The sequence below is a fragment of the Gorilla gorilla genome, chromosome 8 (assembly GCF_029281585.2).
Source record: "Gorilla gorilla gorilla isolate KB3781 chromosome 8, NHGRI_mGorGor1-v2.1_pri, whole genome shotgun sequence".
Taxonomy (NCBI): domain Eukaryota; kingdom Metazoa; phylum Chordata; class Mammalia; order Primates; family Hominidae; genus Gorilla; species Gorilla gorilla.
The window spans coordinates 30,724,805-30,737,713 of NC_073232.2; the positions used below are offsets into that span (position 1 = coordinate 30,724,805).

The 12,909-nt window shown below is 44.6% G+C and overlaps 1 protein-coding gene across 24 annotated transcripts in view; it reads left to right on the plus strand.

The window, feature by feature from the left end:
* Window positions 1-5,578, plus strand: part of MLLT10 (MLLT10 histone lysine methyltransferase DOT1L cofactor) — a 213,084-nt gene extending 207,506 nt beyond the window's left edge. For all 24 annotated transcript variants that reach the window (XM_055353859.2, XM_055353868.2, XM_063709702.1 and 21 more), the window contains 2 exons: window positions 1,968-2,174; window positions 3,889-5,578. In XM_055353859.2, the coding sequence (XP_055209834.1) occupies window positions 1,968-2,174; window positions 3,889-3,933 (252 nt within the window). In that variant the 3' untranslated portion in view covers window positions 3,934-5,578. The remainder of the gene's footprint in view (window positions 1-1,967; window positions 2,175-3,888) is intronic.
* Window positions 5,579-12,909: the final 7,331 nt, after the last annotated feature.

Here is a 12,909-nt window from a genome sequence, read left to right on the forward strand (position 1 = left end):
AGTTCGGGACAAGCCTGACCAACATGGTGAAACCCCGTCGCTACTGAAAATACAAAAATTAGCCGGGTGTGGTGGCGCGTGCCTATAATCTCAGCTACTCAGGAGGCTGAGGCAGGAGAATTGCTTGAACCGGGAGGTGTAGGTTGCAGTGAGCCGAGAGCACACCACTGCACTCCAGCCTGGACAACTAGAGTGAGACTCGGTCTCAAAAAAAAAAAAAGTCTTAAATGCTGACACTAAGATGGGATCTTGTTTTTTCTTACCAGTTGCCTCATCTTAATATGAGCACTAAAACTCCATTTATTTGGGTGTCTTCCTGTTAATCAAGATTTTACTCTAATAATAGCATGTGTAGCTGTCTCATTTCCAGAACATGGTTAAGGAATTTTCAGCACAAATTATTGCTTGGAGACCATGAGGACTAAAGGACTGTACTTTTTCCTTCATCTGCCAATGTCGTGGGCTAAAGTTTGTTCATTTACAGGGATCAAACTTGATGTAGGTGAGGATTTTTTGGAAGCCTCCGCACAGCTTCCGCTCGACACTCTTGCTTGACTCTGCTTCCCCCAGATGACTTGCATGTTGCTAAATCCAGTGGTCCGTTCTCATTCTTCATCTTAACGTCACCTGGCAACAGCATTAGACAGAGTTGATCACTTTTCCTCCTCCTTGAAACATTTCCTCCTCTTAGCTTCCAGGATACCACATCATCTTGGTGTCTTACTACCTAACTGGTCATTCCTTTTTAGCATCCTTTCCTGGGTCCTCCTCTTCAGCCTGAGAGTGCCCAAGGTGGAATTCAGTGATCTCTCGTCACTGTCTGTAAATAGCATCTCTGTGCTGATACTTACATCTCCAGCCAGACCTCTCTCTGGAGCTTCAAGCTCCTGTAATGCAGCTGCTCACTCAGTAGCTCCGCTGGCATATCTTAAAAGACATTTCAAACATAACGTGTCCAGAACCGAACAGCTGATCTTCCTGCACAACCCCGCCCCACCCATCGTTTTCCTCACCTCAGCTGATGGCAGCTCCATCCTCACTCTGACACCCCACATTGACTCCATCCTGAAATCAGACTGTGCCACTTCTCAAAACCTTCCCGTTTTACCATGAATACAAGCCAAGGTGGCCATGCCTTGCCACTGCAAGCTCTGTGTTCTCCTCACTTCCTCCTGGCTCCCTCCACCCTTCCTGGGTCCTTGCTGCTACTGGATCCTGCTGGGCCTGCTCCTCTGGAGGCCTTTGGCACTGCCTGGAAATCCTCACCTGCCCCCATATCCACCCAGCGAATTCCCTCATCTCCAAATCTTCATCCAGATGTTAACTTGGCAATGAAAACTGCCCTGGGTAATCTGCTTAAAATTACAACCTGACCATTAAACCCTACTCCCTCCAGACTTTCTCATACACAGTTCTGTTTCCCTTGACGCAGAGCAGTAATCACATTCTAACGTTTTCATTTATTTCCCTTTCCCTGCTCAATGTGTTTCAAGCACCAAAAGCAGTGCCTGGCACCTAGTAAGCACTCAGGAAATCTATAAATATACGCTGCATGGAGTATATGCTTGCTGTAGAATGGTAACTGCATCAAGAAAGCACCCTAATGACAGGCAGAAACGGGAACTTTAAAGTTGTTTTAAGTTTGGAAAGGGTTTGACCACGCATGATGCATTCAGATGTCCACCTTGATTTCTCTTAAGCTGCTGCACTTCCTGATTGATCATCACGGATAACCTAATAGAGCTCTCCTATGTGTGTCCTGTTTTGAAAATAAGCTGTTTGTTGAAGATTCTGACATTTTATAGTAGATGGTTATTGTCTAGTGCAGCATATTTTTCTAGATGAGATACTTGTTTTCTTTCTTTGCAAATATCTAATATTAAAGGAAAGAAAACATAAGGCAGCTCATCTGACTGCTGAATTCCGTACTTGGGAACTCATTTTCTCTCACATGTTTTTTGCCTAAGGAACAACATCAAGCCTTTTTGTATCAGTTAATGCAACATCACCACCAGCAGCACCACCAACCTGAACTTCAGCAGCTGCAGATCCCTGGACCAACACAAATACCCATAAACAACCTTCTTGCAGGTACACAGGCACCCCCACTTCACACAGCTACCACCAACCCATTTCTCACCATCCATGGAGATAATGCAAGTCAGAAAGTAGCAGTAAGTATATTTTCCTTACTACATCTAATGAAACAAGAACTGTATTGATTAATCGGAGATGATCATTTTCCAGCCTAGTTTTGTTCCCCTGATCATTTCTTCTTAAAACCAGTTGCTTTTAGCAGATGGATATTATAGGCAAAGGATCTAAGCCAATTTATACGTCCCCTAAGTGTATCAGTTTGAATTTGCACATTAGGTTTGAAGGCTGTTTTGTAATTCAGCAATTTTCAAGATGACAATATATTTTAGTTAGCAAGTCATATGGGACAATCAAATCAAAAGACAATAGTTGGTGCTTTCTGAGAAGCTTTGTTTATAGAACCAGTCTATATATCTTGGAAATATTTTTATTTTACTCCAAAGTGCTTTTTACACATTAAGTATATTTATTACCAAGATTAATATGTACATTTTAGGGCACACAATCCAATTATTCTACCAGATTAGAGGAAGTAAATCACAGTCACATCTGTAATGGAATTCAAATTTTTAGTTATTAATTTCATGTAAGTGATGGCATCGTACCCTTTCAGTGTGAAAGTTAAATTAAAAATGGATGCAGGAACAGTATTCTACACATACAGTAGAACCCATTTTAAGGCCGTTTCGATTAATTCTCCCCTTCAATTAGGTCTACTTTACTGGAGTATAAATGTTTCCCCTAAATTCCAGTTCAGGGCAGAACCCTGTTAGAGGAAGGCTATGGGGATGTAGAATGGAGACTGGACATCAGGAAAAGGAAGAAGGGAGGGACTGAGGTGGGAGACTTGGCAAATGAGTGTTCAAAGTTGCAGTGTTTGCTGTTTCCCGTTACTTTGAAAGTTTTGTTTACTGTGCTTTTAGTCTTCAGAAACTTTAGTTTGTACTTAGTAACGAGAATTATTCAAAATAGAGGATTGTTTTTCATGAACTCTTCAGTGCTTTCTGTTTGCCCTCTTGTCTCGCCTATTTCCTGTCATCACACACCGCGTTAGCTCTCCAGTGTGCTGCTGACATGGGCAGTTTTCAGTGATTCTGTATTGAGTTCTTTGGTAGTATTTTTTCCCCCAGTGTTTCACAAGTGTTTTTCTTGTGTTAAGAAATGCACTAATTACAAACTTTTCCTAGGTTATACAGTATGAAATGTATTTAATGGAAAATCACAGTAATTTAATGAGCTAATAGAGTGCTCATAATAGAGAACACAGTGCTGGGAGGTGCTGTTGTTTGCTTAGTACCCTGCTATGTGCCAGGTGTCCTTGCTAGATACAGTGACATCTGTGATTTCAGTCTTTAAAGTAATAATAGGCTGTAACTCCATTTTTTTATAGATTAGTAAAAGGAAACGCAAAGTAAGCCCAAGGACAAATAGCAAATGTGGAATCACAGCCGATGACTTTCTTAGCCCATAAAAATTTCATTCTCTACAGTACCATGTTACTTCTGTGGAAAAGTTGATTTTGGAAGATGAATTCTGCATTCATTCTTTACAAGTTCTGTCCCTCAGATGGGCCCACCTCTTTGGTCTTTTTATACTGTTGAATTTAATGTTTTTAAAGTATTTACTAGTAAATTCATGTCTATGTATTACGTTGCAAGTAGCCTTACCAACTTGCAAGAAAAAAGGGAGTAACTTTCTATACCACGTTTTATCTCAGTCACAGTTTCAGATTCGGAGGATATTATCAAAAGTTGATTTAGCTAACGCGTCTGCTCTTTTGTTTACCTGCAGAGACTTAGTGATAAAACTGGGCCTGTAGCTCAAGAGAAAAGTTGACACCTGAGAAACATCTAGAAATTGCCTATCCTGTTGTTCTAGCACTTCATCTGGCTGCCTTTGCAGTCCTTTTACTACAGCTATGAAGAAACGCAACAAGAAACTCAATGCACAACAAAGGATTAATTGCTGCAAGGACATTCTTGTAAGGCTTTGATTAGTTTTCTTGTTGCTTTGTTGCACTGAAATGGAATTCCCATGCCCCTACCCCTTACCCCAGTTTTTTGAACAGGGAAAGAAAATTTAATAACTTTTTAAAGTGACATAATTTACATGCAATATGTTTATCAACTCAAGAATTTAATATAGTTGGTACACAACTAGTTTTGTTTATAAATTGGAGATGCAAATAGCAAAACTAAATACTTGTTCCATTTACAAACTACTTGATTTTATCGTACAAGTTGAAATATGCTCTTTTGTTTGGGTTACAGTATGCTTGCTCTAAGTCAAATTCCAAGGAACTAATTTCTTCTCCTGGAGTTCCATTGATTCAGTATTACAAATATATAGCACATCACCTGGGACTTGGCAATCTTTGTTAAAAAAAATTTCCTTTCTAATGGGATTTGGCCAATTTTGGTAATGAAGTTAGGATGGTAATGTCTGCATCTGCTAAAGGTAATTTTCTTTTGAGAATTGCTTTCTTTAGTGTTAAGACCTACTCATATTTTAAAGAAATCTTGAGTTAAGTGAGTTCTGAGGCTGCTGGGGGAACCAGATCAATTCAAAGCTAAATACTTCTTTCAGAAAGGGGCCACTGTGGAAAGTGCTGGTGGGGTTTGCCCTTGATCAAGTGCCTCCATTGTGCTGCAAGGGCTGTAGACAGCAGGGTGGGACAGTCAGTCCTCCGAGCAGCAGGAATCATCCCGTCACCTGCAGCCTTCCCATGCTTCCGCCTTTATTCAGAACTTTCTGTGCCACTGTAGATAGCTCAGGCAAAACTATTACCTGGGTATTTATCCACTAATGAGTCACAAGAAAAGGAGTGGATTTGGTAAAAATAGAGATTTGTTGTATTTAAACCACTTCCCATTACTGACCATTAAAAGCTCACCACTAGAGTTGCTGAAACAGGTGAAACCTGTATGACAGCCCTTCCACTTTGGGGAGCCACGCTTTTGATGTGACAGTACTGCAGAGTGATCCACCACTGAGGATGTCATCATCAAACTCTTCTTTGGTGTGTGAATTATTAGTGGAAAAGACCCAGCTGTAATTTGACCTCCACTGTGTACTTAGCTGGAAGAACATGTTAATTCTGCAATATGTTTCTTGGTTAAACATTGCACAGTTCTTACCTCATTTCTGTAAATAAAGTTTTGTGAATCTGTTTTGTATTGTGACAAATTCATAAGATAACATTGATATTTTGATTTGTAATATTTCTAATTGGTAGATTTAACTGAAAAGTAAAATTAATTTATTTTTATATGTTCAGGGGAATTTTAAAGTCAAATCTTTTGTAGATAACTTAAAAAATCAGTGTGGTTTATTTTACTTATTTAACCCACTGGTTGTTATTCTGTAACAGTTTGTATAAATGGTAAATTTTGAATGTGTTGTTATTTTACCTAGATGTAAAATTCCACATGTATTAAAATGTACAAAAAGTTTTGTTAATAAAATTTAATAATGTTTATAACTCCGTGCCATTCTCATTTGGAGAGGATGGAGGGGGTGCACCCATGTTGCTTCCTCAGGGAGTCTTGGCCTGTGTTTTGTGTTTGGAGCACTGGTATATTGCCCCGGAGTTAATGGAAACTCTCATGAGCAAATGCTATACGATGTGCAAAGCATTCTGTAAAGCATTGTGCGGTACAAACCCACCTCAGGCTCAGAGATCTTGGATCATCCTCAGATGAGACGGAGAGAGAATAGGGAAATAGCCTTGGTGGAGATAAAAGGAAAACAAAGTCCTTTTAGATGAGATAATTAAGTAGAGCCCGTTGATAAAGCAGTACTCACACTTGGTAGAGATTCGATTCTTCTTCTTTATACAGTTAGCTTTAACTAGAGGCATATCCATGAAAGAGAAGCCCAATCTACTTAGTGGTCTTGGGGTCTTGGTAAGCATCAGAATCACCTGTGGTGCTTTTCAAAAATATAAATGCTCAGACTTTTTATCCCAGACTTAACTGAGTCAGAACATACTGATCTGTGTCAAGTGCTCCTGGTAATTAAGAGGCACATGAACAAGAAAAACTGGTCCTAGGCTATAAACTTTATTAAGGAGTAAGTTTTGGGTTCCTGGAGAGATTTTTTTTTATGCACATGAAAAATAATTACGATTCTAGAAAGTCGTCTCTTCTCCCAAGGCGAAGGATTACCTTCCCTCTAGAATGACAGGTGACTCATCCATCAACTCCTGCGAGTTTAATTTCTTAACATGTGTCCTTTGCCTTAGCTGCGTGTTTGTAAGTGTCCGCTTCTGTAGCTCTCCAGCTTCCTGGAGGCTCCGGGACATCGACCTCGTCATCGTGGGTTGCTGCCCTGCAGGGCCCTGGCAGCTGCTGGTTCACATGTGCGCCTTGTGCTCTGGGAAGGGCACTGAAGAGCTGCTGCCCTGCTAGTGTCCCTGAGCCTTGAAGAAGGTCTACACTGGCTGGTTGCCATCTGCACTTCTGTACTTTAGTCCTGTGGATGTGCAGTCCATGTTGTGGGTCAAGATCAAGCACTGGGCCAAGACAGAAAAGCCAAGTCGCTATCTTATGCTGCCTACCAAGCAGAAGGGAACGATGATCCCATAATCCTCCCAATAGGCAGGAGAGGCCCTTGGAATTGCAAGGGAGGTACCACCTTACAATGAAATGTAATTTTGCTTTCATAAGTGCGTTATGTACCTAGGTTTTAAAAGACATGGTCTCACTCTGTCGCACAGGCTGGAGTGCGGCGGGGAGATCATGGCTCACTGCAGCCTCAAACTCCTGGGCTCAAGCAATCCTACTGCCTCAGCCTCCTGAGTACCTGGTACTACAGTCAGGAGCCAACGTGCCTGGCTGTCTGGGTCATGTCCTTCTGAGTAGAAATCTCAGTGAGACAAATACTGTTCATCTTAGTTTTACTTATTGAAAATAAAACACATCAATGATACCATCTTTTCATATAAACTAGTCCTTCCAAAATGAAATAGGGGCAAACTTTTATAATTTGGAAGTCATTTTTAAAATAATTTTTACTTTGTTAAAATTCATGTCAATTGTTTTTCCATTCCCCAATCTGTTATTTGCAACAAAGGAAATGTCTTTTTCACACCACTTACTGATTTTTGCAATTCAGTCCAGATTTATGTGAAAATACAAGTTTCGTTTGACTGTGACTTAGGTCACAGTTCAAGTTTGGCAGGTCTCTAAGGGACAGATTCCCCACTGAGGTAAACGAATGGGGGCAACACATCTCCCTTCCAACTGTCTCCAACATGTCTCAGCCTCAGATCCCTGGCTGCATCAAGGTCTGGAGGCCTACAGTCACATGGTTGTGGAGCAGACTAAGTGCCTATTTTCCAAGTTTGTGATCCACATCCACCGCAGGGCACTGGTGACACTTTTAGGTGTTAGAATTAACCTATTTAAGTAATAAAAATTATCATGACCACTTTTTAAGAAATTTGAACCAGAACAAAAGGCCTGTCACTTTTTTTTTGGAGCCTGAGTCTCACTGTCACCCAGGCTAGAGTGCAATGGCACAATCTCAGCTCACGGCAACGTCCGCTTTCTGGGTTTAAGCAATTCTCCTGCCTCAGCCTCCTGAGTAGCTGGGATTACAGGCGCACACCACCACGCCTGGGTAATTTTTGTATTTTTAGTAGCGATGGGGTTTCACCATGTTGGCAGGCTGGTCTTGCCTCCTGACCTTAGGTGATCTGGCCGCCTCGGCCTCCCAAAGTGCTGGGATTACAGGTGTGATCCACTGCGCCCGGCCTCCTTTCATTTTTTATAAAATGATACATCTATAGTTTTAATATTTTCTCTTTTCCTACCTGGTTGAATATACAAAGTTATGGCCTGCTTTTGCCACTTAAAGTGACAGGAAAGATCTTTGAAATCAAATTTTGTGTTTATTAAACTAATCATTTTTTAGGCCAGTTAGGCAGTTTCCCACTGGCATGGTTGTCACAGCAGGAGCTGTGTAAATGATGTTAAGTGATGTTCCCTTGTCTTTTAGGGGAAGGGGATCTCGGGGGATTGGGGGAGTAGGGGCAGCATAAAGGGCAGGGTTGGAGAGGACTACGCTAGTCACAAGGGATCAGGTGGGCACAGGAAATGAGGCTGGAAGAGGGCTGTGGGTTTGCAAGAAAGATGATTGGTGCTGTGCTGGAGTGTGGTTTCTGTAGTCCTGTGGCCACAAAAGGAAGACTGTAAATGCGCATTAAGGCAGCAAGCAGCGTGGATAGCGCAGTGAGGCGCCCTCTCTACAAAACAAAGTTAGCCAGGCATGGGGTATACACCTGTAGTCCGAGCTATTCAGGAGGCCTAGGTGGAAGGATCATGTAAGCCCAAGAGGTCATGGCGGCAGTGATCATGTCACCACACTCCAGCCAGGGTGACAGAGTGAGACCTCTTTTCTTAAAAAAAAGGGGGGCTAGCAACTTGTCGGGCATGATTACTCACACCTGTAATCCCAGCACTCTGGGAGGCCGAGGTGGGTGGATCACCTGAGGTCGGGAGTTCGAGGCCAGTCTGACCAACATGGAGAAACCCCGTCTCTACTAAAAATACAAAATGAGGTGTGGTGGCACGTGCCTGTAATCCCAGCTACTCGGGAGGCTGAGGCAGGAGAATCACTTGAATCCAGGAAGTGAAGGTTGTGGTGAGCTGAGATTCTGCCGTTGCACTCCAGCCTGGGCAACAAGAACGAAACTCCATCTCAAGAAAAGGCGGGGTGGGGGGGATTGGCTAGCAAGGTGCAGAGTGGGTAAATTCGGGAAAGGCAGATGGGAGAAGGGACAAGGTGGATATCAGGAGACAAGTATGTTATCTCTAGATCTGGGTCCAAATATTCCAGATGAGCTCACTGCCTCTTCTCTGGCCTGCTTTTTGCTGCAAACTCCCAAATTCCATGAGGTTGAATTTTCAGGTTTTGTTCACAACTCTTGGTTTACTTCAGGTACAACCAGAGCTAGGCCTTTGGTTGGTGAGAACTCCAGCGCCCCACCCTCCAGGTGAGCCACCAGTGTGGCCACCACCCTTGTCTACTTTCAATGGGAGAGCCATGTCCTCTGAGTGTGGACAGTTGGCAGAGGGTGTTCCCAAGGATGCTGAGCTAGGCATCATGTCAAGCCCTTCACCTGCTTTGCCTCACCTCCGCTTCACACAACTCTGTGAGGGCTGTTTTGTCTCCCCCATTTTGCAAATTAGGAAGTTGAGTACCTTAGGAAGATACAGAGTCACATAGCTGCCAAAATGTGAATTGGTGCAATTAAGAACAAGAATGATCTGAGGCAGGTAAAGTGGCAGCACCCCATGACGCTCTTAAAGCCCCTCCCGACTCAGAGTTCCTAAGGAGTGGCGGAGGCTGGGATGCCTCTTCAAGATTGAGGCCTCTGGGGGTGTGGGCTCGGCCCATCCATCCAGCACTGGCTCCCAGCACAATTCCACCCCTTGCTGTGCACCCCAGCAAAACCCAGCCATGCTGTTCTTGAACATACCATGTCCCTGACATCCCTGTGCCTTTCCCAGGCATCACTGGTAACTAGAATCATAAAGGCCTGGACATGGCTATGGCTGGAGTTTGAGCTGTCCCTGGCTCTGCATTCATTCATAGTCTTTCCAAGGGGTGTAGGGGTGTCCGAGCCTTTGCCTGGGTGCAGACTGGAAAGGAACTAAGGAAGAAACTAGAGACCCCTCGGTGGACCTGTGCATTGAACTGGTTTGGAGAATTCAGGTGAGATTATGTGAGACGACTGGAGAAGACAGACAAGTTGGAATCCCCCCCAAAAAGCTAGGGAGGCTTCAACCTCCTGGAGGCTTTTTTTAGGGAAAAGGAATTCACCTTTTCTAAGGCCCTAGCTCCAGGCGAGCTGCTTTCTCAACTCCCTGGGAGGTAGTCCCACCCTCCAGCTTATTGGAGAGGAGACCACACAGGCAGGTTGCCATACCTCTGTGCTCTGGCTCTTTTGGACATCAGGGAAGCACCATAGCTCCCTGAATAGAGTGGAGGATTCTGCCGGGGTTTAGAGCAAAGGGCTCTGGAACCACCAAGTTGACCCTCACCAGACCCCTACAGAGGGGGGGCAGTTGAAGTCACTGGGGTGGGAGAAGAGTGAAGACAAGGAAGAAGACTGCAGACTTTGGGGACACCAAGACTAACAAAGCAAAAGATGAAACATCTGGACAGGAATCTGAGGAGGCGCCAGGGGAACTCTTGGTTTGATTTACATCCATTTCACTCCAGAATGTGAGGCTGTAGAAAGCTGGAAGATGTCATATACCACCTTCAGGATTAAAGGGGTAAGGTCAAGCCTGAAATCACCTTTTGGACATGGTACTTAGGTATTTGGCGACATGAACAGGAGCAGCTTTGGTGGCGGGAAGAGAGATACAGGAGTCAGATGACAAGGGGCTAAAAGGTAGGAGGTAGTGTCTAAGGCTCCCAACGTGTGCCCTTAAATACTTGATTGTACAATGAGGTTGTATCAAACCAGTGTCAGTTCAGCTTGCTTTAACAAAGTGCCATAATCTGGCCGGGTGTGGAGGCTCACGTCTGTAATCCCAGGACTTTGGGAGTCCAAGGCAGGAGGCTCACTGGAGGTCAGGAGTTGGAGGCTGCAGCTATGATCACTCCACTGCACTCCAGCCTGGGTAAGACCAGGACCCTGTCTCAATGACATAATTTTTAAAAAAATGCTGTAGTCTGGGTGGCTTATATACAACAAATGTATTTCTCCCAGTCAGTGAGGCTCTGTTCCAGAGGCAGAAGGCCGACTCACTCGGAAGGGGGCAACTCTGCTCTCTGGCCTCCCATTCATGGGGGCTCCACCCTCCTGATCTAATTACCTCCAAAGGCCCCACCTTCTGATCCCATCTCCTTCGAGGTTGGGGTTTCGACACATGACCTTGCTGAGGGGAGACAGATATTCAGTCCATTGCAACCAGTGAAAAAAGAAGTTACCTCATGGTTTGCAGCCAACTCAACAGCATCTTCATTTTGGTAGTACCTTCCAAAGTTTAAAATTAAAGCATGAAATTCAGTTTGTGCTGATCAGGTTTGTTTTCCTTCAAACTCTGATGACTGCATCTGGGGTTTCTCACTTGGCTCCCGTAACAAGCAGATGGATGAATTAGGGGATTCCATCTTGGTAGCACTGCCACCTTGCTGGTTCCCCAGGGCTCCTCCAGAGCAGGCAAGGTCGGGTGCTCTCTGCAGCTAAGTTGCCCGCGTACATTGAATTGCTGAACAAAACAGGGTCCCATTTGCTTTGCAAGCTCTTAGCCTCATGCAGTGGTTCTTCCTGGCTGGCCAGTAGAATCACCTGGACATCAGCACCTTCATGCGGGGATTCTCTACCCAGGACCCATTATTTCCCCGTCCCTCCCCCGAGACAGGGTCTCACTCTGTCACCCAGGCTAGATGGCAGTGGTACAATCATAGCTCTGTGCAACCTCAAACTCCTGGGCTCAAGCGATCCTCCCACCCCAGTCTCCTGAGTAGCTGGGACTACAGACAATGTGCCACCGTGTCTGGCTGAGTTTTTTTTTTTAGAGACAGGGTCTCATGTTGCCCAGGCTGCTCTCAAACAATCCTGCCTTGGCCTCCCAAAGCGCTGGGATTACAGGTGTGAGCCAGTGCACCTGGCCTGCAACGAATTTTTAAATTCTAGTTTTTAACAGAACAGGACAGACATAATTGTAGCCAAAGAACAAATTTCCAATAGTGATTGTTTTAAGCCAAGCCTCTTAAAAAGGGAAAATAGCTGTGATCAAATATGTCAAGATATCTACTGTTTAACTAACTGCAGTGATATCTAACTTTGTGAAACCAAGATTGGAACCAAAATGACAGTATAAGCAATGAGACATTTTATCTTACATTTCACAAGATATTTCTTTTTGAGTAATAACAGAAGCAAACATGACCGAGATGGCTCACTTTCCTTTATGACTGAGGCCACAGTAAATCATACAGCGACCCTACTGTTGCCCCCAAAATCTGTCAATTTCATTTTGTAAACGGTATACTTTTTAAACTGTATGACCCACAGATGAAGTTTATTGCAGTCAACTCACGTAATAATCCAGGAAATACTGACCCGAGGACACTCTTGGTTTGGGGCCATTCCTGACAAGGCTGTGAGGGCAAGAGGCCCCCACTGTAAGCGACCCTGGCCTGGCTCCCACCCCACGTCTCAAACTCCGGAGTGAGGTTACAAAGGGAGTCCCCCGACCAGACGGAAACACCATGCGTGTTTCAGCCCAACATTTGGAAGTTGGATTTGTTTTAGAAAATACCAACATCTGTTTTTACCAAATGACTAACCTTGTCCAGTTGCAGTCACGCAAGCCCCACGCCAAAGTCTCGCCTCTCCTCAGCCTCCACAGCCAACTCCTGGTCTTAAAGGCCTGAGCCCAGGTGCTGGTCCGTGGCTGGGAGCGGGAGGCCTGCAGCACAGGTGCCAGTGCACGTAGTTGCAGAAGATCCTGCCAGGCTGGGCCCTGACTCAGGTGTCTCTGGGGCTCAGCCATTCTCTGAGGCACGTGGGTCTTCACGAGGGCTGGGGCGGGACCAGGACTCACCTCTACCCTGGGGCTTTCTAAACCAAAGCAAGACAACGGAAATCTCTGCGCTATCCTTCCTCTCTGGGGAGTTCAGCGCCCCTCTGAAAATCTGCAGGCATTTGAGATGGGCCACCTGTTAGCAATGCCCCATAAGACAGGAAGGCCGCATTATGTAGCACCCAGGCTGGGTGTCCTGGGCCCCAGGGAACACATGGCCTCCCTATATGCACAGAACATGATTTAAACCGTGCCATTTAAACTT